General features: G+C 42.2%; 1 protein-coding gene and 1 long non-coding RNA gene across 3 annotated transcripts in view; one reads left to right on the top strand and one right to left on the bottom strand.

The window, feature by feature from the left end:
- Positions 1–21627, top strand: part of TECTA (tectorin alpha) — a 271389-nt gene that overhangs the window by 23130 nt on the left and 226632 nt on the right. Inside the window, exons 3-7 of the mRNA XM_056544773.1 lie at positions 10223–10275; positions 11867–12000; positions 15863–16150; positions 17145–17282; positions 19142–19307. Of these exons, the coding sequence (XP_056400748.1) occupies positions 10224–10275; positions 11867–12000; positions 15863–16150; positions 17145–17282; positions 19142–19307 (778 nt within the window). The 5' untranslated portion in view covers position 10223. The remainder of the gene's footprint in view (positions 1–10222; positions 10276–11866; positions 12001–15862; positions 16151–17144; positions 17283–19141; positions 19308–21627) is intronic.
- Positions 16029–21627, bottom strand: part of LOC130294630 (uncharacterized) — an 81342-nt gene continuing 75743 nt past the window's right edge. For both annotated transcript variants that reach the window (XR_008848560.1, XR_008848561.1), the window contains exon 3: positions 16029–16148. This is a non-coding gene — a long non-coding RNA (uncharacterized LOC130294630). The remainder of the gene's footprint in view (positions 16149–21627) is intronic.

Here is a 21627-nt window from a genome sequence, read left to right as displayed (position 1 = left end):
GGAGGAGATACATTGATACTTCTCTGCAATAGAACGCTGATGTGACTGGGAGGTGAATCTCTTTTCTGTGGAACACACACTGCTCTCTGTCCCTCTCTCTCTGTAATAGAATGCTGATGTGACTGGCCGCAAGATGGCTCCCATTTATATAGGGCTGTGACATCACAGGGGTGGCTGGCTGCTGATAGGCTGCATGCTGCATGTGATTCAGGATCATCCCACCGACCCTTGTTCCTGCCTTCCCAGGATTTCTTGCCCCATGTCCTCACAGGTGGATCCACCATTTTAGATGCCCTGGAGCCTGGACCGCACTAAATGAAGCTTAATGAAGTGATTCGTGCAATCGAATGTTGGCAATATTCACATTCATTACGAATCAAATTTTTCCTAAAATTCGTAATGAATTCGGATTTACCAGATTCGATTCGCTCATCTCTACTAAATGAAATATATAATTTTTTTCACTAAAATGCTGTTTTTCCCCAAATTTTCCATTTTTACAAGAGATAATAGGAGAAAATGTCCCCTAAAGTTTGTAATCCCATTTCTTCTGAGTATGGAAATACCCCATGTGTGGACGTAATGCACTCTGCGGGTGAATTACAATGCTCAGAAGAGAAGGAGCCACATTTGGCTTTTTTAAAGCAAATTTTGCTGAAATGGTTTTTGGGGGGCATGTCGCATTTAGGAAGCCCCTATGGTTCCAGAACAGCAAAAAAAAAAAAAAAAAAAAAAAAAACACATGGCAAACTATTTGGGAAACAACCCCTCAAGGAACGTAACAAGGGGTACAGTGAGCCTTTACACCCCACAGGTGTAAAATTTCTGCTAAAGTTGGACATAAAAATGAAAAATTTAATTTTTTTCACTAAAATGCTGGTGTTACCCCAAATTTTTCATTTTCACAAGGGGTAATAGGAGAAAATGCCTCCCATTTTTTTCTGAGTATTGAAATACCCCATATGTGGATGTAAAGTGCTCTGCGGGCGATATACAATCCTCAGAAAGAAGGCCATTGAGCTTTTGGAGAGAGAATTTGCTTGCAATGGAAGTCAGGGGCCATGTGCATTTACAAAGCCCCCATGGTGCCAGAACAGTGCACCCCCTCCATATGTGACCCCATTTTGGAAACTACACCCCTCACAGAATGTTACAATGGGTGCAGTGAGCATTTACCTCCCACTGGCGTTTCACAGATCTTTGGAACAGTGGGCTGTGCAAATTAAAAATACAATTTTTCATTTTCACGGACCACTGTTCCAAAAATCTGTTAGACACCTGTGGGGTGTAAATGGTCACTGAACCGCTTATAACATTCCGCGAGGGGTATAGTTTCCAAAATGGGGTCACATGTTGGAGGGGTCCACTGTTCTGGCACCATGGGTGCTTAGTAAATACACATGGCATTCAATTCCGGACACATACTGTCTCCAAAACGGCCAATGAAGCTCCTTCTCTTCTGAGCATTTTAGTGTGCCCGCTGAGCACTTTACATCCACATATGGGGTATTTGCATACTCAGAAGAAATGGGGTTACACATTTTGGGGGGCTTTTTTCTTATATTGCATCCAAATGTAATGAAAATTCATCAAACACCTGTGGGGTGTTCAGGCTCACTATACCTCATGTTGCGTTCTGTGAGGGGTGTAGTTTCCAAAATGGGGTCACATGTCGGTATTTATGTTTTTTGCGTTTATGTCAGAGCCGCTGTAAAATCAGCCACTCCTGTGCAAATCACCAATTTTGGCCTCAAATGTACATAGTGCACTCTCACTCCTGAGCCCTGTTGTGCGCCCGCAGAACATTTTACGTCCACATATGGGGTATTTCCGTACAAATTTGCGTTACAAATTTTGGGGTTCTTTATTTCCTTTTACCTCTTGTGAAAATGAAAAGTATGTGGCAATACCAGTATGTCATTGTAAATTTGTATTTTTTTTTACAATAACATGCTTGTGTAGAACCCAACTTTATCTTTTCATAAGGGTTAAAAGGAGAAAAAGCCCCTAAAATTTGTAGCGCAATTTCTCCCGAGTAAGGTAATACCCCATATGTGTTTTTTACCCTTTATTTTTTGTAGGTGTAGTGTAGTGTTTTTAGGGTACATTCATACGGGCAGGGTTTACAGCGAGTTTTCCATTGGGAGTTTTAACTGACGCAGCTCAAACTTAACCCGGAATACTCACTGTAAACTCCAGCCCGTGTGAGTGTACCCTTTACATTCATTTTGCGGGGGTGGGGGTGGGGGGACGGACGACGCAAACCTTCAGCTGTTGCAAAACTACAACTTCCAGCATGAACTGACAGACAGTGCATACTGGGAGTTGTAGTTATGTAACAGCTGGAGGCACACTGGTTGGGAAGCACTGAGTTAGGAAACAGACAGTGTTTCCCAACCAGTGTGCCTCCAGTTGTTGCAAAACTATAACTCCCAGCATGCAGGACAGCCAAGGGCATGCTGGGAGTTGTAGTTTTGCAACAACTGGAGGAGAACAGTTTGAAGACCACTGTGTAGTGGTCTCAACTGTGGCCCTCCAGATGTTGCAAAACTTTAACTCCAATCATGCCCAGACCGCCCAGGCATGCTTGGAGTTGTAGTTCTGCAACATCTGGCCCTTCGGATGTTGCCAAACTACAATGCTTAGCATGCCTGGACTGTAGCCTTCCAGATGTTGCAAAACTACAACTCCCAGCATGTCCAGACAGCCTTTGGCTGTCTGGGCATGCTGGGAGTTGTAATTGTGAAACTACAAGGCAGCAGTGAAGATCACTTACCAGTTCTTCACTGCTGCCTCTGTCTCTGTGCGTTAAGTACTTCTTAGCAGCCCCGTACATTTACGGCGGATTTCCTTAAGGTGTTAATATACACCATTAACTACAACCCTCTGTTGTCTGACCCTTAGTCACTGCCTGCTCCATACAACAATATGGGAGTCCATGCTCAAAGACTACAGTTTATTGATAAGTTTTCTATGTGGGACAGTGTCAAAAGCTTTAGGCTATGTTCACATCACAGAATGTCCGCACGGAAAATCTAGGACCGTTCCGTGCAGTGTCTGCAGAAAGAATGAACAGATTCATTCTTCCTGCAGACACGGAAAATGGAATAACCGTGCCGGAAGCATCTGACACAGAAATGTTGCCGTGTGTGCAGCAGCAAAGACTTTGCTGCAGCATAGTTCAGTTGAATTCAACAGGATTCTGGTGCCGCGGACATTCCAATCAGAGTTCCGCATGGAAATTCCAACGGGTGAACATAGCCTTATTAGAATCTAGATAAGCGAAGTCTACCGCGCCTCTTCCATCTATTATTTTAGTAGTCACCCAATCAAAAAAATCTAAAAGATTAGTTTGACATGATCTCCCTGAAGTAAACCCATGTTGTTGTTTTTCATCTTGTAATCCATGGGATTTTAGATGTTCCACAATAATATCCTTTAGTAGGGTTTCCATAAATTGGGGGACATTTATCAATGTTTGCTTATGTATTCCTTTTTTTAGTTCTCTTTTTCTAACTATTTTTAAAGCTTATGTGCGACTTTATCAACTGGTTTCAGCTTGTTGATAAATTTCTTTCACGTAAGCAATTATTATTATTATTTTTTTCTTTGGTAGTGGCTAGAGATGAGCGAACTTATAGTAAATTCGATTCGTCACGAACTTCTCGGCTCGGCAGTTGATGACTTCACCTGCGTAAATTAGTTCAGCCTTCAGGTGCTCCGGTGGGCTGGAAAAGGTGGATACATTCCTAGGAAAGAGTCTCCTAGGACTGTATCCACCTTTTCCAGCCCACCGGAGCACCAGAAAGCTGAACTAATTTATGCAGGAAAAGTCATCAACTGCCGAGCCGAGAAGTTTGTGACGAATCGAATTTACTGTAAGTTCGCTCATCTCTAGTAGTGGCTTTTTCTGCTCCATGTCTGAGCTGGAGTAAATTTATTAGGTTTTTTCATGTGATGCAACTTTTTTGCTACTCTTTTGATAAATATCTGACCACTGCAAGTCAAAAATCAGTTTTTGCTTTGGTAAGCAAGTTTCTTTTTTTTTTTGCTTAGGGTACTGCACAATCAAAAAGTCACACAAAAAATAGAGTAGTTGCACATGCAACTTTTTTGTGACAATTTTAATAAAAAATACCAAATGCTTTGATAAATGTCCCCCTTGATGTCAGGCTTACTGGCTCATAGTTGCTTGATTCCTCCCTATTACCTTTCTTGCAAATGGGCTTGGCATTTGCTAATTTCCAATCTTCTGGGACTGCTCCTGTTACTAGTTATTGGTTTAATAAATCGGTTAATAATTTTGCTAAGCTCTTTTAATCATTTTGGATGTATGCCATCAGGCCCTTTGACTTATTTGTCTTTACTTAAGAGGTCCTTTTCTTTTCTTTTCTTCTGTAAGAACTGAACAGAAGTATTTATTGAGGCAGTCAGCTCATCCTTTATCCTCTTCTACATATCTTCCTTCCTTTGTGTTTAATTGAGTTATTCCTTGTTTTAATATGCTTTTTTTTTAAATTTACCGTATTTATTGGCATATAACACGCATTTTTTAGGCTAAAACTTTTAGCCTAAAGTTTATCTGCGTGTTATACGCCGATAAGCCCCTGCAGTTCAATGATTTAAAGCAGGTGCTTTAAATCAATGAACTGCAGCGGCTTTTGCAGGTCCAGAGACCTGCCGTCGCTACCCGATTCTCTGCCCCTGCCTATCCTGGGGTCCAGAGACTGCCGACGCTGCCCCAATGCCTCCCCCATCCCCGGTTTTTCTGACCCCGCAAAAGCCCCCAGGAAAGGCAGGGGGAGAGAGGCCGTCGCTGCCCGCTTCTCTCCCCCTGCCTTTCCTGGGGTCTAGAGCCCTGCTGCTGCCGCTTCTCTCCCCTTGGCTATCGGCACCTTTGTCCCATTGCCGGCGCCGCTGCCCCACTACCTCCCCCATCCCCGGTTTTATAATTACCTGTTGCCGGTGTCGGGTCTGCGCTGCTTCTGGCTCCGGTGTGGCGCCTCCTGCGTCGTTGCTATGCGCTGCGTTGCGCAATGACAAGTGACGTTGCGTTGAAGACGTCACTCGTCATTGCGTCTCGCAGCGCATAGCAATGACACAGGAGACGCCACACCGGAGCCAGAAGCAGCAGGGACCCGAACCCGGCAACAGGCAATGGGGCAGCGGCGCCGATAGCCCAGGGGAGAGAAGCGGCAGCAGCAGGGCTATAGACCCCAGGAAAAGCAGGGGGAGAAAAGCGGGCAGCGACAGCCTCTCTCCCCCTGCCTTTCCTGGGGGCTTCTGCGGGGTCAGAAACAGTGTATCGGGGTTTACACATACAGACACACGCACCCTCATTTTACCAAGGATATTTGGGTAAAAAAAAATTTTTGACCAAATATCCTTGGTAAAATGAGGGTGCATGTTATAGGCCGGTGCGTGGTATACCCCGATAAATATGGTATATATCTGAAGAATGTCTTATCAGCTTTGTCACTGTCTGAGCTAGTTTTAGCTTTAGAAGCTCTTACAATCTAATCTTATTTCATTTATTGTAATTTCTCTGTCCAATACCCTTCTATGCTCCTCTCCATACTGTTAAAGCAAATTAAGAATTTTTACATCAGACGCATCTTTTGACATATCATTTCAAGCAAATGTTATTATTTCAGCATGAATTCAGTCCTGTTGCCCAATAATTTCCTCACTGCCTCAGAGCTCTGGAACAGTTCTCTAAAGGTAAAGAGCACCTCTCATTGTACTTATCTGAAGATTTCAACTGGGTTAATATGATAAATGGAGGAAATTACACCCATATAAAGAAAGTTCTCCTCCAAATATCATTCCAACCCAGTTGAAATCTCCACATAGGTACAATGAGAGGTGCTCTGTACCTCTCATAGCACTGTCCGTGAGCTCTCAGAGGCACCGAGGAGAAAGGGGGAGGAATATAGAAAAAAGCCAGGATAAGATCTTGTTTTCTTAGCTCAAAGGGGTAGTCCACTTTGTGATGACCTCTTTCATTTTACTGTAAAATACGTACAGTGCAACCAAAAATATTATTAATGGTGGGAAATTGAAAAGAAAAAACCCAATTTTGCATCTTTTTGGGTGTTTTGTTTTTTATGCATTACAGTTTAAAATAAAACTGATGTGCAATATTTTCTTTATTCTGTGGGTCAATATGATTAAAATGATACCCATGTTTACATGCTTTTCAATTAGTGATGTGACAGAATTTCAACAATTTTGGACTTTGGTATTTTTTTATGTTTGCGCCATTCATTGTATAGGATCATTAACATGATATTTTTAATAGTTTGGACATTTCTGTACACAGCTATACCAAATATGTTGATTTACGATTTTTTATTTAGTTTTCATTTTTGTGAATTCGGAAAAGAGGGACATGTCATTTTCTATGGGGGGGCTTATTCACTTTTATTAAAACAATTTTACTTTTTTATCCCCCAAAGGGTACTATTTATTGCAGTCTTTAGATTGCCATTACTGACCAGTGCTATGCATAGGCATAGCACTAACCAGAATTTTCTGAGAGAAGCTGGGCAGGCACAACTGCTAAACTAAAAGGGGTTAATGAAAATCTAAGGTGTATGGAATGGAACAGCGCAGGGATATATGAGTAAATAGACTCCTGGGGGTCCAGATTGAAGTCCAGAAAATAGCATATGCAGTACCACAATAGGAAAAAAGGCAGATCACACTCACCCAATGGAGATTAAAACATCCTCTTTATTAGGAAACTTCTTCAAAACATTCCGAGGTGAAGGTAGAGAGATGCGGTCAGCATAAGCTGACTGACCGGCTGAGGTGAGGCAGCGCTCCTTTCCCAGTTCAGCCCACTTTCTCAAGCCTGCCAGGCTTTAACCCCTTAACGCGGCGCGATCCCGCATCATATCGCGTCGGTCCCGGCGCTCATCAACGGCCGGGACCCGCGGCTAATACCACACATCGCCGATCGCGGCGATGTGCGGTATTAACCCTTTAGAAGCGGCGGTCGAAGCTTCTAAAGTGAAAGTGACCCGGCTGTTCATTCGGGCTGTTCGGGACCGCCGCGGTGAAATCAAGCCGTCCCGAACAGCTTACAGGACACCGGGAGGGCCCTTACCTGCCTCCTCGGTGTCCGATCGGCGAATGACTGCTCCGTGCCTGAGATCCAGGCAGGAGCAGTCTAGCGCCGATAACACTGATCACAGGCGTGTTAATACACGCCTGTGATCTGTGTAAAAGATCAGTGTGTGCAGTGTTATAGGTCCCTATGGGACCTATAACACTGCAAAAAAAAGTTTAAAAAAAGTGTTAATAAAGGTCATTTAACCCCTTCCCTAATAAAAATTTGAATCACCCCCCTTTTCCCATAAAAAAAATAACACAGTGTAAAAAAAAAAAAAAAAATAAACATATGTGGTATCGCCGCATTCATAAATGTCAGAACTATAAAAATATATCATTAATTAAACTGCACGGTCAATGGCGTACGCGCAAAAAAATTCCAAATTCAAAAAAAGCGCCTTTTTGGTCACTTTTTATACCATTAAAAAATGAATAAAAAGTGATCAAAAAGTCCGATCAAAACAAAAATCATACCGATAAAAACTTCAGATCACGGCGCAAAAAATGAGTCCTCATACCGCCCTGTACGTGAAAAAATAAAAAAGTTATAGGGGTCAGAAGATGACATTTTTAAACGTATAAATTTTCCTGCATGTAGTTATGATTTTTTTCAGAAATGCGACAAAATCAAACCTATATAAGTAGGGTATCATTTTAACCGTATGGACCTACAGAATAATGATAAGGTATAATTTTTACCAAAATATGCACTGCGTAGAAACGGAAGCCCCCAAAATTTACAAAATGGCGTTTTTTCTTCGATTTTGTCGCACAATGATTTTTTTTTCCGTTTCGCCGTGCATTTTTGGTAAAATGACTAATGTCACTGCAAATTAGAATTGGCTACGCAAAAAATAAGCCATAATATGGATTTTTAGGTGGAGAATTGAAAGGGTTATGATTTTTAAAATGTAAGGAGGAAAAAACGAAAGTGCAAAAACTGAAAAACCCTGAGTCCTTAAGGGGTTAATCTCAATTGGGTGAGTGCGATCTGCCTTTTTTTCTATTGTGGCAGACCAAAGGAGAAGATCACAGCAGACGGCTAGGAGCAGGTACGTAAAGCACTGGCAGCCATCTTGATTCTTCAGACCCGCGTGATTGCACCACAGGTGGTCTGATAAATCCCCCGGGCCCGCAAATACTTCAGATGCTGTGATTGGCATTGGTCAGGGCATCTGAAGGGTAAATGGCAGGCATCAGTGTGAGGCTTTGTGCACTAAGGACAAGCAGTATAATTAACATTTGACCGCTAAGCGGTCACTGAGACCCTAAATTTCCCACCCAATATAAAACTTAACGTTTAATGAGCCAAGATTAAAATAACCTCACACATATTGATCCATAATGCATTGATTGGCATGACACTGCATGCTATAGAAGTGAATTGAAAAAATAGACTGTGGCTGCAGTCCACAGTCTATAGTGTGAGACAATTAAAAATCTAACACATTGCCCGCCCGCCCTAAGGACAAGCAGGGCTCTGTGCATTGATGCTCTATGCACACCGCAGGCTGATTGACAAGCCACAAGCCAACACAGAGCCGTGGTAGTCCCGCCCACACTTCCTGTATTACACAGGCAATAGCTGTAGGGACAGCATTTTTTTATCCAAAAATATTTAAATAATTTTTTACCAATGTATATCACACATACTGTATACATATATGGGGGAATTCATCAATACCTGTTGTCTTGTGTTTCTTTTTACCCTGTTTTTTCTTGCTTTGGTTTTAGTTGTCTAGGTTCTAATTCATTATAAGGCGCACACCATTTGATGAATCAGAATCAAATAGAGAAAAATAAGAAAGTTGCTGTTGACAGTGTTTTTTCCACACCAGAAAAGACATGGTGTAACATTGAGCCAAATGAACATAGGATGCGCCAAAACATGCGACTTTTGGCGATTGTCGCACAAAATGAATTCATTACCACTGTACAATAAGGGCTAAATTAACATGAATCAAAGTCGGGAATGGAAAGCAGCATAAATGGTTTGGCGCATGCAATTGTCGCACGCGGAGACTTTCGGCAAACAATGCGATAACCAGACAAAAGAAAACAGGTAAACACCTTGATGAATTCCCCCCTTAGGGTACATTTTCATGTGTGTTTTCGGTTGCAGATTTGCTGTAGCTGATTTTGCTACCCATTGAAGTCAATGGGTAGCAAAATCTGCAGCAGCAAATCTGAAGCAAAAATGCGGATGTGTGAAATACTCATTATGTTATCATGTACATTATATAAGATGTTTTTGCAAACAACAGGTACACTTAAATCAAAACACCTTTGGGCTCATTAAGTCACTTAGTTTTTCACACTGTACTGTTGATGTTTACTCAATACAAGACCTAAATAAAACAATTCTTTGTGTGTTATCAGTTTAATTTGATTGTGTTGATCTCTAACTATGACTTAGATAACTATGACTGTCCCTTAGATAACTATGGCAATCTATGCTGATACCAAGCAATTCCAAAGGGGTCACTTACTTTTTCTTGCAACTGTATATGGGAATAGTCACAATTTTTGTGACTGTCCTATTCATCTTAATGCAGCTAGCAGAAATCCAGGTGTTAGTTGGCAAAAGACCAATTCACATGATTTTAAATTTTTAACATTTCTGTAACAAATCTGCCGTGTGTGAATTTTTAATGTCCTGCTGTTTCTAGGGACTCATTGAATGGAGATTCCCTGAATAGAGCTCGATGCAGATGTGAACTCAGCCTAAGAAGCATTTCCAGAACTTGTTTTTAAAGAATAAACCCATTAGTGTATACGAGGGTCTACAGTTACTGTAAAGGGCAAAATCTCAATACAGTGCTGGAGGTTACCATTCTCAAAAGTTTGAAAACATCATCAAACCAATGTATTTCCATAATGCTTGTTGACAGAAACACTCAATTTCCCTATTAAAGGTTATGTAGGAAACATTATACACCTACTATTTACTTAAGTGGCTGAATCATTGTGCCGTTCATTTTGTGGTCATTGATCACATTTGCAATGACCCAACAGACACTAATAGAAACGACACTGTGTTATTTGTGACTGTGTTCTTATAAATCCTGTGAAAGTTTTTAACAGTAATTTACGTCTCTTTTTCTAGAATGAATTATTCATCTCTGCTGGGATTGTGGTCTGCACTTTGCTTGCTACAAGGTTAGCATATGGTTTGAAATAAAATAAAACACAATATAAATATTGTATAATAAAAAAAAACATAACTGCTATGTAAAAGCATTGGTGTGCTTCTGTTATGGATTAAAATGTTATGTTATTGTCATATTTGATAAGGTTTTTTGGCCTCACAATTACAGGTGAAAACTTCATTACCATACTTTGCCTGAACAGGGATTGCTAGCTAGTACTACAGCAACAGAAGAACACATAAATCCATATTTATAAGCTTAAAATACTGATCAAATACTGACCAAAATAAAAATTGTTAAAGGGGTACGCCACTGGAAAACATTTTTGTTTAAATCAACTGGCTCCAGAAAGTTAAACAGATTTATAAATTACTTCTATTAAAAATCTTAATCCTTCCAATAACTAACAGCTGCAGAAGTTGCGTTGTTCTTTTCTGTCTGGCAACAGTGCTCTCTGCTTGTCTCAGGAACTGCACAGACATCTCTACTTGTCTCGGGAACTGCACAGAGTAGAAGAGGTTTTCTATGGGGATTTGCTTCTACTCTGGACCCTTCCCGAGACAGGTGTCATCAGAGGGCACTTAGACAGAAAAGAGCAACTCAACTTCAGCAGCTCATAAGTACTAAAATGATTAAGATTTTTTAATAGAAGTAATTTACAAATCTGTTTAACTTTCTGGAGCCAGTTGATCATATAAGCATGAGGAGAAATGAGTTGCTGTAAAAAGAAAAGGCAGAGGTTTTTTTTTCTGTTTTTCTACACAGGCTTGGTATAGTCTATAGTAAGTGTTCTTTCTGACTTGCAGTTGGTCCATTGAATTTTTTGTTTGATTTAAACCATAGCTTACCATGCTTTTGAGTTCAGGAAATATACGTATTCAGGAATAGACAGAATGTACTCACTAGTAGACTACATTTAGTCACTTAAAGGGGTACTCCGGCCCTAAGACCAAAGGATAGGAGATTAGATGTCTGATTGCGGGGGTCCCGGCACTGGGGACCCCCGCAATCTTGCATGCAGCACCCACCTGTGGGAGCTGCACAAAGCCCTGCAGCCTCCGAGTCTGCCAGGTCATGACTACGGGGCCGGAGTATCGTGAATTCAAGACTCCACCCTTGTGTTCTGTCATGCCCCGCCCCCGCAATGCAAGTCAATGGAAGGGGGCGTGACAGTGGCGGGACCCCCACGATCAGACATCTTATCCCCTATCCTTTGGATAGGGAATAAGATGTCTTAGGGCCGCAGTACCTCTTTAAAGTTAATGGCCCCGCCATAGGTACTCTGCACTATATGTTGCCATACTGAAATAGTACCCTGAAAATGTGATGTGATTGGGGCCTTAGAGAGTAGGCTTACTTTGTATTGGATTTTCCACATTACAAATGAAATTCTGTATCTTGCTCCTTTTACTGAATGCCTCTGTAAAGGAAATGTCATATTCCATGTGCTTCCCAAATATAAGAATTATTTACACTTATAAACTGATTTTTTTTTTATAAGCAACCCATAAAAGCATCCACTGGATTAAAGGATTTTTGCTCTTCTCTTGCATTTCTCTTTCATGCATCTCCCAAGTAAACTGTTTATAAATTTGTTACAGCTCACTCAAAGACGATATTGTATCCATTCTGGCAAAATGATACTAAAACACCAAAAGTGGATGATGGGAGTTCTCCGGAAATTAAATTGTCCCTTCCATTTATATTTTTCGGAGTACCATACAAAGCACTCTATGTAAGTAACTAAACAATTTGAGATGTTACATAGTCAACTTAAAACAAATGTGTCAGGTCACGTAGGGCAGGGAATAGTACTCCCTGAGCTTAAGCAGAACCCCTTTACCGGCCTACTTGCATAGCCACCCTAAGGAGTGGCTCTACAACTGGACGCTAGTCCCTCGGCTGAACTAAAGTGCAGGGGCGACATAAGTCAATAAACAAAACTGTATGGAAAAAAAAGTCTGGAATACAGGTCAGTATACGAGAGGTAACAAGCTAACAAACAGAAAGGGAAGCATAGCAGCAGATATATAGAATACAGACAACAGGTTTAGGACCAAAGAAGTAAAAGGCAGGTATGAGTATATGAACAAAATAGGATGACAGAAAATATAGGGGCAAGATTAAACAGGAATGAAGGTAGTGGACAAGTACTGAAGTCAAAACACTATATAGATCAGAATTGACAGGAACTGGATAAAACAGACTAGAAACACAGGAACAAAACCAGACTCTGTGTGAGGGGCAAAGCAACACTAAGGATCAGAGCCTGCCCACAAAGGAATTCAAAATTCAAAGAGGCATGAATGCAAGTCAAGAAACAAGTTCCAGCTACACAATAAATACAGGTAGAAAAACAGACTCCAGGCCAGGGTCAAAGAAGCAAAGCTATGGATCAGGACCTAACCTCGAGGATATCAAAATACAAACAGAATACAGGTACAATATTACACAAAAACAGATGTGAACACATACCAGGGTACAGGTTTACTTAACAGATACAAAACTAGACAAGACTTAACTGATCTAAGCACAGCAGGATCTCAAACAAACAAGACTAAGCTAAAATCTACACAAACGGATCAAAATACCAAAACCAAGGCTAACACAATGTTACCAAGCTGAACAGAAACAAAGGATTAAAACCAAAGCAAGGCTAAATTAAACTGAAACAAAAAGTGAAATCAGCAGCACCTGCCAGAAGGCTGAGGAGGGAACAAATACCCCTCCTCAGCTGCTGTTTAGCCTGGTCAGTAACACTTCACTGACCGATCACAACATGCAAAGCCAGGCCTGGTGTTGTTGTTACAAAAAGTTTATCCTTGAATGGATGGCCATAGTGTAGAAACCCTAATATATACAATATGTTGAATTGTTCATTTAAAAAATAAATAAATATGAAATAGTCGCATTACTGTTTACTCATATGTCCTCATTTTTACTAGTAATTAGAACATGTCAGCTCATGCTGTCCTCATGATAATTCTTTTAGATCTGTATGGATTCATATAACCATCTGTATCAATGCCCACATAATACTCACTGTTGAGCAAACCGAACCCGTAAAATCCAACTCCAGACAGAACTTTGCTAAAAGTTTGGTTTGGCCAGAACTTGAACCTCAGGCTGTTTAATAGAACCTGCTAAAATAACATCAGCCACATGCAGAAAGGAGAGGTAGGAAACAGCCGTCACGCCTTCTCCCATTGACATGAATGGAGGGGGCATAGCGGGACGTCACGTCCCCAGTCCCGGAAACCCGCCAGTTTCCGAAACTGGAGATTCAGCACCCGCATAGAATGCGGGTGCTGCAGGAAGATCGCCGGGGTCTCAGCAGCGGGCCCCCCATGATCAGACATCTTATCCCTTATCCTTTGGATAGGGGATAAAATGTTTTTGCCCGGAATACCCCTTTATATTATATTGCCTGAAAGGGTTACTGTCATTAAAGGGAAGTTATAACATGTTGCTCAGGCATATAAGCTGAGGAATTAGGCGGCATTGTGCTCCACTTTCTGACTGGCTGGTAGATCCACCCTTTTCTCTGCATTTTCTGCACTTCTCCTTAACCCCTTAAGGACCAGGGTTTTTTCAGTTTTTGCACCTAAAAATCCATATAATGGCTTATTTTCTGCTTTGTAATGACATCAGTAATTTTACCCAAAAATCTACGACGAAACGGAAAACCAAAAAATCATTGTGCGACAAAATTGAAGAAAAATCTAAATTTTGGGGGGCTTCCGTTTCTACGCAGTACGTTTTTCAGTACAAATGACACCTTCTCTTTATTCTGTAGGCCATACGATTAAAATTATAACCTACTTTTTTTGCGTCGTGATCTGAAGTTTTTTGTGGTACCATTTTTTGTATTGATCATACTTTTTGATCGCTTTTTATTCATTTTTTCATGATATAAAAAGTGACCAAAATGTGCTATTTTGGACTTGGCATTTTTTTTGGCACGTACGCCATTGACCATGCAGTTTAATTAACAATATATTTTTATAATTCGGACATTTCCACAAGCGGCAATACCACATATGTTTATTTTTATTTACACAGTTTTTTTTAAATGGGAAAAGGGGGGTGATTCAAACTTTTATTAGGGAAGGGGTGAAATGATCATTATTAACTTTTTTTCCCCACTTTTTTTGCAATGTTAGGGGGCTATAACACTGCACACGCTGATCTTTTGCATTGATCAATGGTTTCTCATAGGAAACCATAGGAAACCATTGATCGATGATTCTGCCGCTTGACTGGATCTCAGGCGTTGAGCAGTCATTCGGCGATCAGAGTGAATTCAGGTAGAAGACTGACATGGTCGCACATCTACAATCTTGTATAATGATCTAATTGCTTCTCAGCATAATTTCAAAAACTAACAGGTTGTTAGTATACGTTTTGATTAAAAAGTACAAAGCCCACTCGCCACGTCAAGGCCACCTATTTCGAGTGGGTCCCTAACGTCCCTAGCATAAAATGGTGTAGCACTGGGCGGTGACCACCACCACCGCGACACCAGTGCCGACTGGGGGAACGACCCACTGGCAGAGCGGCCCCAATGCCACTCAAACCAGTCTATGGGTCGCACCTCTCCACAGACACAGCGCCACGGCAGCAACAGACACCGCACAGCACCACACCAGTGTGAACAGGGTGCTACAGCTCACTTACCATGCTCTCCCAGTCAGTGCTCTCCCAGTCGGCGATCAGATACCAGGAGGCAGGTAGGGGGACCCTCCTCGTGTCCTACAGCTGTTTAGGATGCCGTGATTTTACCACGGTGGTCCTGAACAGCCCACTGAGCTAGCCGGGGGTAGTTTAATTTCACTTTAGACGTGGCGATCAACTTTGAACGCCATGTCTTAAGGGTTAATAGCGCTCGGCACCGCGATCATTGCCACGCATATTAGCCACGGGTCTCGGCTGTTGCTAGATTGCTGAATTTGACCCGCTATGATGTGGGGCCATGCTGTGGCCCCACGTTATAGAAAGGGAACGGACTCAGGGCATACAGGTATGCCCTTGGCCCTTAACAGGTTAAGGGTAGGTTCACAAGTACGCAGATTTGATGTGCAGATTTGATGCACAGGATTTTCTGCTGCAGTTTTCAATGTAAACTAAATGACTGAGCACAGCTTCTAATCGGCAGTTGCAAATCCTGCGCATCAAATCTGTGCAGTATAATGTATGTGTGAACATACCCGTAGCAGTTTCTCTTTGGAATATTTATCATACTAAAGCTGTAATGAAAAGAGACATTTGGGAGGTGCTGCCCTGAAAAGAACACCCCACCTTATGGAGGCTGCCCCCAAAATGATACAAAAGGTTTTCCTGTATCCCTATGGTTCATCATGGAACTTTGGCATTCATGTTGGGAGTATAATAGTTGTAAAAATTTGAAACAATTTATGCCTCGACCTGTGCATGCTGTCATGTTGTTTAGTGTACTGTGTTACTGTGGTTTCATGCTCTAGTATCTAGTTTCCAGTAACCTTTCCCCTAAGTCAATTATGTTGGTTCTACAATTTCCAGTTGTATCTTGTGAATTTACAGTGAATGTGGTTCCTAATAATTTTTCTATTTTTTCCTAGGTCAACAACAATGGGGTTATCTCCTTCAATGTTCTTGTCAGTCAGTTTACACCTGAAGCTTTTCCACTAGCTGATGGACGTGCTTTTATTGCTCCCTTTTGGGCAGATGTCCATAATGGAATACGAGGAGAAATCTACTACCGGGAAACCACAGATCCTGCTATCCTGAAGAAAGCATCTAAAGAAATAAGAAAGCATTTCCGAAATCTTCCATCTTTCTCAGCCACTTGGGTCTTCCTGGTCACATGGGATGAGGTCACCTTTTATGGAGGAAGCAGCACCACTCCTGTAATTTTATAAATAAGAATATTGTTTATTATAAGTTTTTCAAAGATATTTTTCAGCAAATAGGCAGTCACTATTTCGGTAATGCCTAGGCCCATGGCCAACAGGATACAACTTCTCAAAACAAATTTAACAAATGGGTTCCCCCATCTCATAAATTGCCACCATACCTCTAGGATATGCCATTACTTTATAATAAGCCATGCTGCAGTACTCTGCACAGCTGGTGTCTGGAAGCAGCTATGCTTCATTGTTGGGAGTCCCAGATGTTGGATTCCTACAGATCATAAAGTAATATCCCCCTTAAATTAAGGGGGTACTGCAGCCAAAATTAACTTAACCCCTCTCCGCAGGATAGGGGATAAGTAACTGATCACAGGGTGTCTGACAGCTGGGTTCCCCCACGTTCTCTGGAACGGGCCCCAGCTCTGAGTCAGGAGCGCGTGCGGTAGTCCAGCACTCGGGAATCATTGGTGCTCCTATAAAAATGAATGGAGCGCGTTCTGTCTAGCGTTAAAACATCATGTGCTCCTAACTGTGCGAGAAGGGGTCCTGTCCCAGAGATCATGGGGGTCCCAGTGGTCGGAACCCCTGCGATCAGCTAATTATCCCCTATCCTGTGGATGGGGATGAGTTCATTTCAGGTGCAGTACCCCTATAAGAATCCTGTATTTAAATGTTGCTTCTGCTTCAGACAGGAATGCTATTAATCCCAATCTCAATGCTTTTCATAGATTATTTTCTGTAGAATTTAGAGAAATACACATGACATTCTATTTATCTTTCTAAGTATAAATCCAGATTGATAATCCTATATTTGATCTTAGTTAAGGTCCAAATAAATAATCTAATCTAAAGGTTTAAGATTTGAAGAAGCTTTTATTCAGTTAAAAGAACATCTCAGTGTTCAATGGCCTTTACATTTCTATGTTACCTGCCAATCTGGAAGAGACCCGGAAAGGTAAAACTTTTCATGGTTCTTTCATTACATTGACAGGTGAATACATTTCAAGCACTGCTGATTTCAGATGGCACATCAAGCTTTGCAATGTTCAATTATGAGGAGATAACATGGACCACAGGGACAGCAAGTGGAGGAGACCCACTTACAGGTTTAGGCGGTGTTATGGCACAGGTAAGGCTCAGTAAAGGCTAGAGTCCACAGTTTTACAAAGTTGTCTGTCATTCATGGTAAAAACAATTAATTATAAATTGCATTTTTTATGTTAGGTTTAGTCTTTGTTCACACTCTGCTGCTAAATAGCGGTTATACAGATACTTACCGCATGCATTTTGTATAGTGATTATGCTAATTATGGGGATTGCGGTAAAATGCACCATTTTTACTGCGATTGCGGTTGCTATTGCAAATACACATGCGGTATTAGCTGTGGTACCACTAATTATCCACAGTGTGTGAACACAGCCTACCAAGACCAAGTTCAATGGAAAAGACCTCTTCATATTAACACCACCTATTGAGTTTGTTTATTTTTTTTTATCACACTTCACCATTCATTGCAATTAATTGCTGCATTTATAGTGTGCTGAATGTAACAATTTTTGAGACACCAGATATGTTTGTTATTCCTATGATTTTTTTGTATTTCACTTAATTTTCCCCAAAACTTTACCCCATGAAAACAACTATAGAGTCTTGGCCACTAGGTGTCTCCCTTTCCCTTCATCTGCTGGCCACTGCCTGTTGTTAGGGGAAATCTGTCTCTAGTCATAGCCTCAGCAAGATGGAACACAGGTGAGGAAGGGCTTAGCATCTGCTATTTGTTAGAGATTTTAGAGTAAAATAATGTGTTACCTGCATCTGTAAGCATTCATAGTATCTGTACTTTCCATGTAAATGAAGGATCTCTTTATATCAGCAGCAGCAGTAAAGTAAAGAAAGGGTTAAGCTATGTACTGCTGCTGCTGATATAAAGAGATCCTTCATTTACATGGAAAGTTTATTCCCTTTCAGCTCATAGCACCTTGCAAATCCAGTGCCTCCCACACCAGTCCCAGGACCTGACAGGTCAGGAGAACAGCATCTAGGGAGTTGAATGGCTGTACATGTACATAAAATATCAAAAAGGGGTTAATGTGTTTTAGAGATCATGTATTTATCAGTGTGTTTAGCAATTCTATTATGTTGTCATTATACTGTAAGTGTGTCTTGTTTTTTTTGCATGTGGCATGGCAGCAGCTTCTGTTATTATACTTTTAATAATTATAAAAAAAAACTTAAAGCCATATTTCATTTCAGCCAAGAAATAGAATAAGGAGTAACCAGTAGCATTGCATTATTCTGTGTATATGGTGGCTATATGCTACAAACATATTTTATGCTTATGAACATGGTCAGGTATCATTGTAGGGTCTGCCTAGTGGGTGGGGGTTGTCACCCTTATTTTGAGGTTTGTTAAACCTCTTGGTATAATTTTAATGGTTTGTTTTATTTAATTGTCTTAATGCCTTTTTGCATTTGTTTATGATTCTTTATATTTGTGGTTACTTAAAGGGGTTGTGCGCTGCCCTAATTTTCGGAGCTCCTCTCACAGCGTCCGGAAGTTCATTACTCCGAACGCTGTGTGCGGGCTTCCGTGTTCGCGGCCGCTGGGCGTGACGTCATGCCTGGCCCCTCGCCCGCCCCCTCGTGACGTCTCGCCCGCCCCCTCGAGGGGTCGGGCGAGACGTTGCGAGGGGCCAGGCGGGACATCACGCCCGGCGGCTGCGAACACGGAAGCCCGCACACAGCATTCGGAGTAATGAACTTCCGGACGCTGTGAGCGGAGCTCCGAAAGTCAGGGCAGTGCACAACACCTTTCATATTTTTATAAGGCCATCTTGGTGGGGATGATTTGTCTTTTATTATTTTACAATAAAGGTTGACTCTATTCATATTATTGTTGAATATGTTGCCTTTGTTTGTGCATTATTGCTGTTGTGGTAATTTTGTCTTCAAGAATACAATAATCCAGTTTTCTTATTTCTTTTCAGGCTGGATTTATTGGTGGAAATAGCACAAATTTTTTTAGCATACCTGGGTCCCGATCACCTGAGATTGTTAATATTGAAGAAAGTACTAATGTGAATCTCCCAGGACGCTGGTTATTCAAAATAGATGGGAAAGAAATTGATCCAGCAAATGGCTGTAGTCTAAAAGGTATGACGTTTTTAAATACCATTTTGTAGCCTCAAGTGCCTCAATTCCAATGCTGTTTATATTACTACTCCCTTCTGTTCCCAAGGTGTAGTGAGTTTTCTTTTTAGCTGCCTATTTGCATATTTCCCTGAATAGTCAGATAGATGGGAAAAATGTAGCCTGACCTGTGAGCAGAGCAGTCGCATGTTGGAGTAGCTCCCGCTCTGAGCCATTGATTTCAGCCTCCTGTCTATTATCCTGCATCCCTGCTTACCTCCACCTCGCTCCTGACATTGGTCAGAACCAGCAGAACCGAACAGACTCGAAACCAGGAATGCTCCGCTATTGAGAGGACTTCATGCGAGACGCCAGCCAAGTTGGCGCCCACGGCCCTGGGGAAGAAGGAAAGCCTGGTGAAAGCGCTGGGGCCTCCGGGGCGCACGCGCTGCCGGCGCCGGGACCTGCCTGGGCCTCACTCTGAAACAGGTCACAGCACAGCTCCTCACCACCATCACGTCATACCAGATTACTTTGACCGGTAATATGGAGGAACTTAAAATTGATGTTGGGCTGCTGCGGCAAGACATTCAGACACTGCAGGGCCATATTACGGAGGCAGAGGGCCGGGTGTCCACTTTGGAGAACACTATGGCCCCTATGCCCACTGCAATTTCGGCCCTGGAATCACTAGAACAGTGACGGCAAAAGAATGATGATTTGGAAAACAGGCTGAGACGGAATAATGTCCGGATTATTGGACTGCCGGAGCTAGCAGAGGGTCAGACTCCTGCGGCATTTGTGAAAAGATGGTTCTGGGACTTATTCCCTAGTGGGCCACTGGCAGTGGCTATCACTGTGGAGCCTGGGCTCCCCCCCTGGGGTGCCCCCAAGACCCCTTCTTGCCCAGATTCTTAATTGTAATGATCGGGACTTGATTTTGCGCCTGACCCAGCAGCTCCAGGACATCACCTATGATAATGCCAAGATATCCCTGTTCCTGGATTTTTCAGCTGATTTGCAGAAATGCAGAACTACCTTCACGGCTGTGAAGGCGAGACTTAGGGACCTCAATATCGCCTATTCCATGGCCTATCCAGCCCGCCTGCGGGTCGCGGACGTCGACAGAGCTATATTCTTTAATTCCCCTGCTGAGGTGGAGGAATGGGTGCGGAGACAGAGGCGTCCTTCACCTTGCTGAAATGTGGACTTCTCTTCTTTGGCTGCCACTTGATGCTCTCTGAGTGGCCTTCTTCACTCCTCCCTTGAGGCTGACATTTCCCCATTTCCCTCTGGGATCAGCTGGGTCTTGATGCTTCTGCCATGTTTCTCCTCTCCCCTTTCTTTAGCCCTTTCTCCTTTCTCCTCCTTCCCCATTGCCTTCTCCTCCTTCTGCCTCTCCTTCTCTCTCCCCTACTTTTTCCGCTTTCTCCTCTTCCTCCTCTTTCTGGCCTTTTTGTCCTCCCTTTTTTTGCACTCCTTCTCCTCCCTCTCCCATTCCGCTGACTAACCTGATTACCTTACAGTGACTGTTTTCTAGCTGTGGGCCATACATGCTGGGCACGATGGCCTTGATGTACAGGACTAATAGCCATCCCACTTTAGTGTGTCTCTCGTTACTACTTGAACTGACCTGGGTCTGTCTGTCTCCTTGTCTCGTAGCACTACCATCCAAGGGAGCTGGGGGGGGGCGGTGGTTGGTTACTTTACATGGATAACATCACGGGCTCTACCCCAAACTAGAGCCACTATTACTCTTTATACTTTTGCATCAATAACAAGGGGGCATCCTCTACGTCTAGAGGAAAGAAGGTTCCTACACCAGCACAGACGGGGGTTCTTCAATGTAAGAGCAGTGAGACTGTGGAATTCTTTCCCGGAGGAGGTGGTCATGGTGAACTCTGTAATAGAGTTCAAAAAGGGGCTGGATGCATTTTTGGAGAGTAATAACATTACTGGTTATGTATACTAGATTTATAGGGACAGAAGGTTGATCTAGGGATTTATTCTGACTGCCATATTTGGAGTCGGGAAGGAATTTTTACCTCTAGTATGAGGTTTTGTTTTTTTTGCCTTCCTCTGGATCAACTCAACTCAATAGGGACTTATTAGGGTTATAGGTTGATCCTGATGGACTCTGGTCTTTTTTCAACCTTATGAACTATGTTACTATGTTCCTATCTTAGTGCTTCGTTAGGAAGCTTCTTGTTAACTATAACGTTCTACTGTTTGTGTGCACTGTCTCAGGGGTTCCCCTATGTACTAGCAGGGCATCAGGCCCTGCGAGCCATCCTTGCTGCTTTCTTGGATAATGTGTATATCTGTCTTAATTATGGAGATCTCT

The sequence above is a fragment of the Hyla sarda genome, chromosome 10, assembly GCF_029499605.1.
Source record: "Hyla sarda isolate aHylSar1 chromosome 10, aHylSar1.hap1, whole genome shotgun sequence".
In the NCBI taxonomy this organism is placed as follows: domain Eukaryota; kingdom Metazoa; phylum Chordata; class Amphibia; order Anura; family Hylidae; genus Hyla; species Hyla sarda.
Note: the sequence above shows the minus strand (reverse complement) of the source record. Positions and strands in the feature narration are given on the sequence as shown.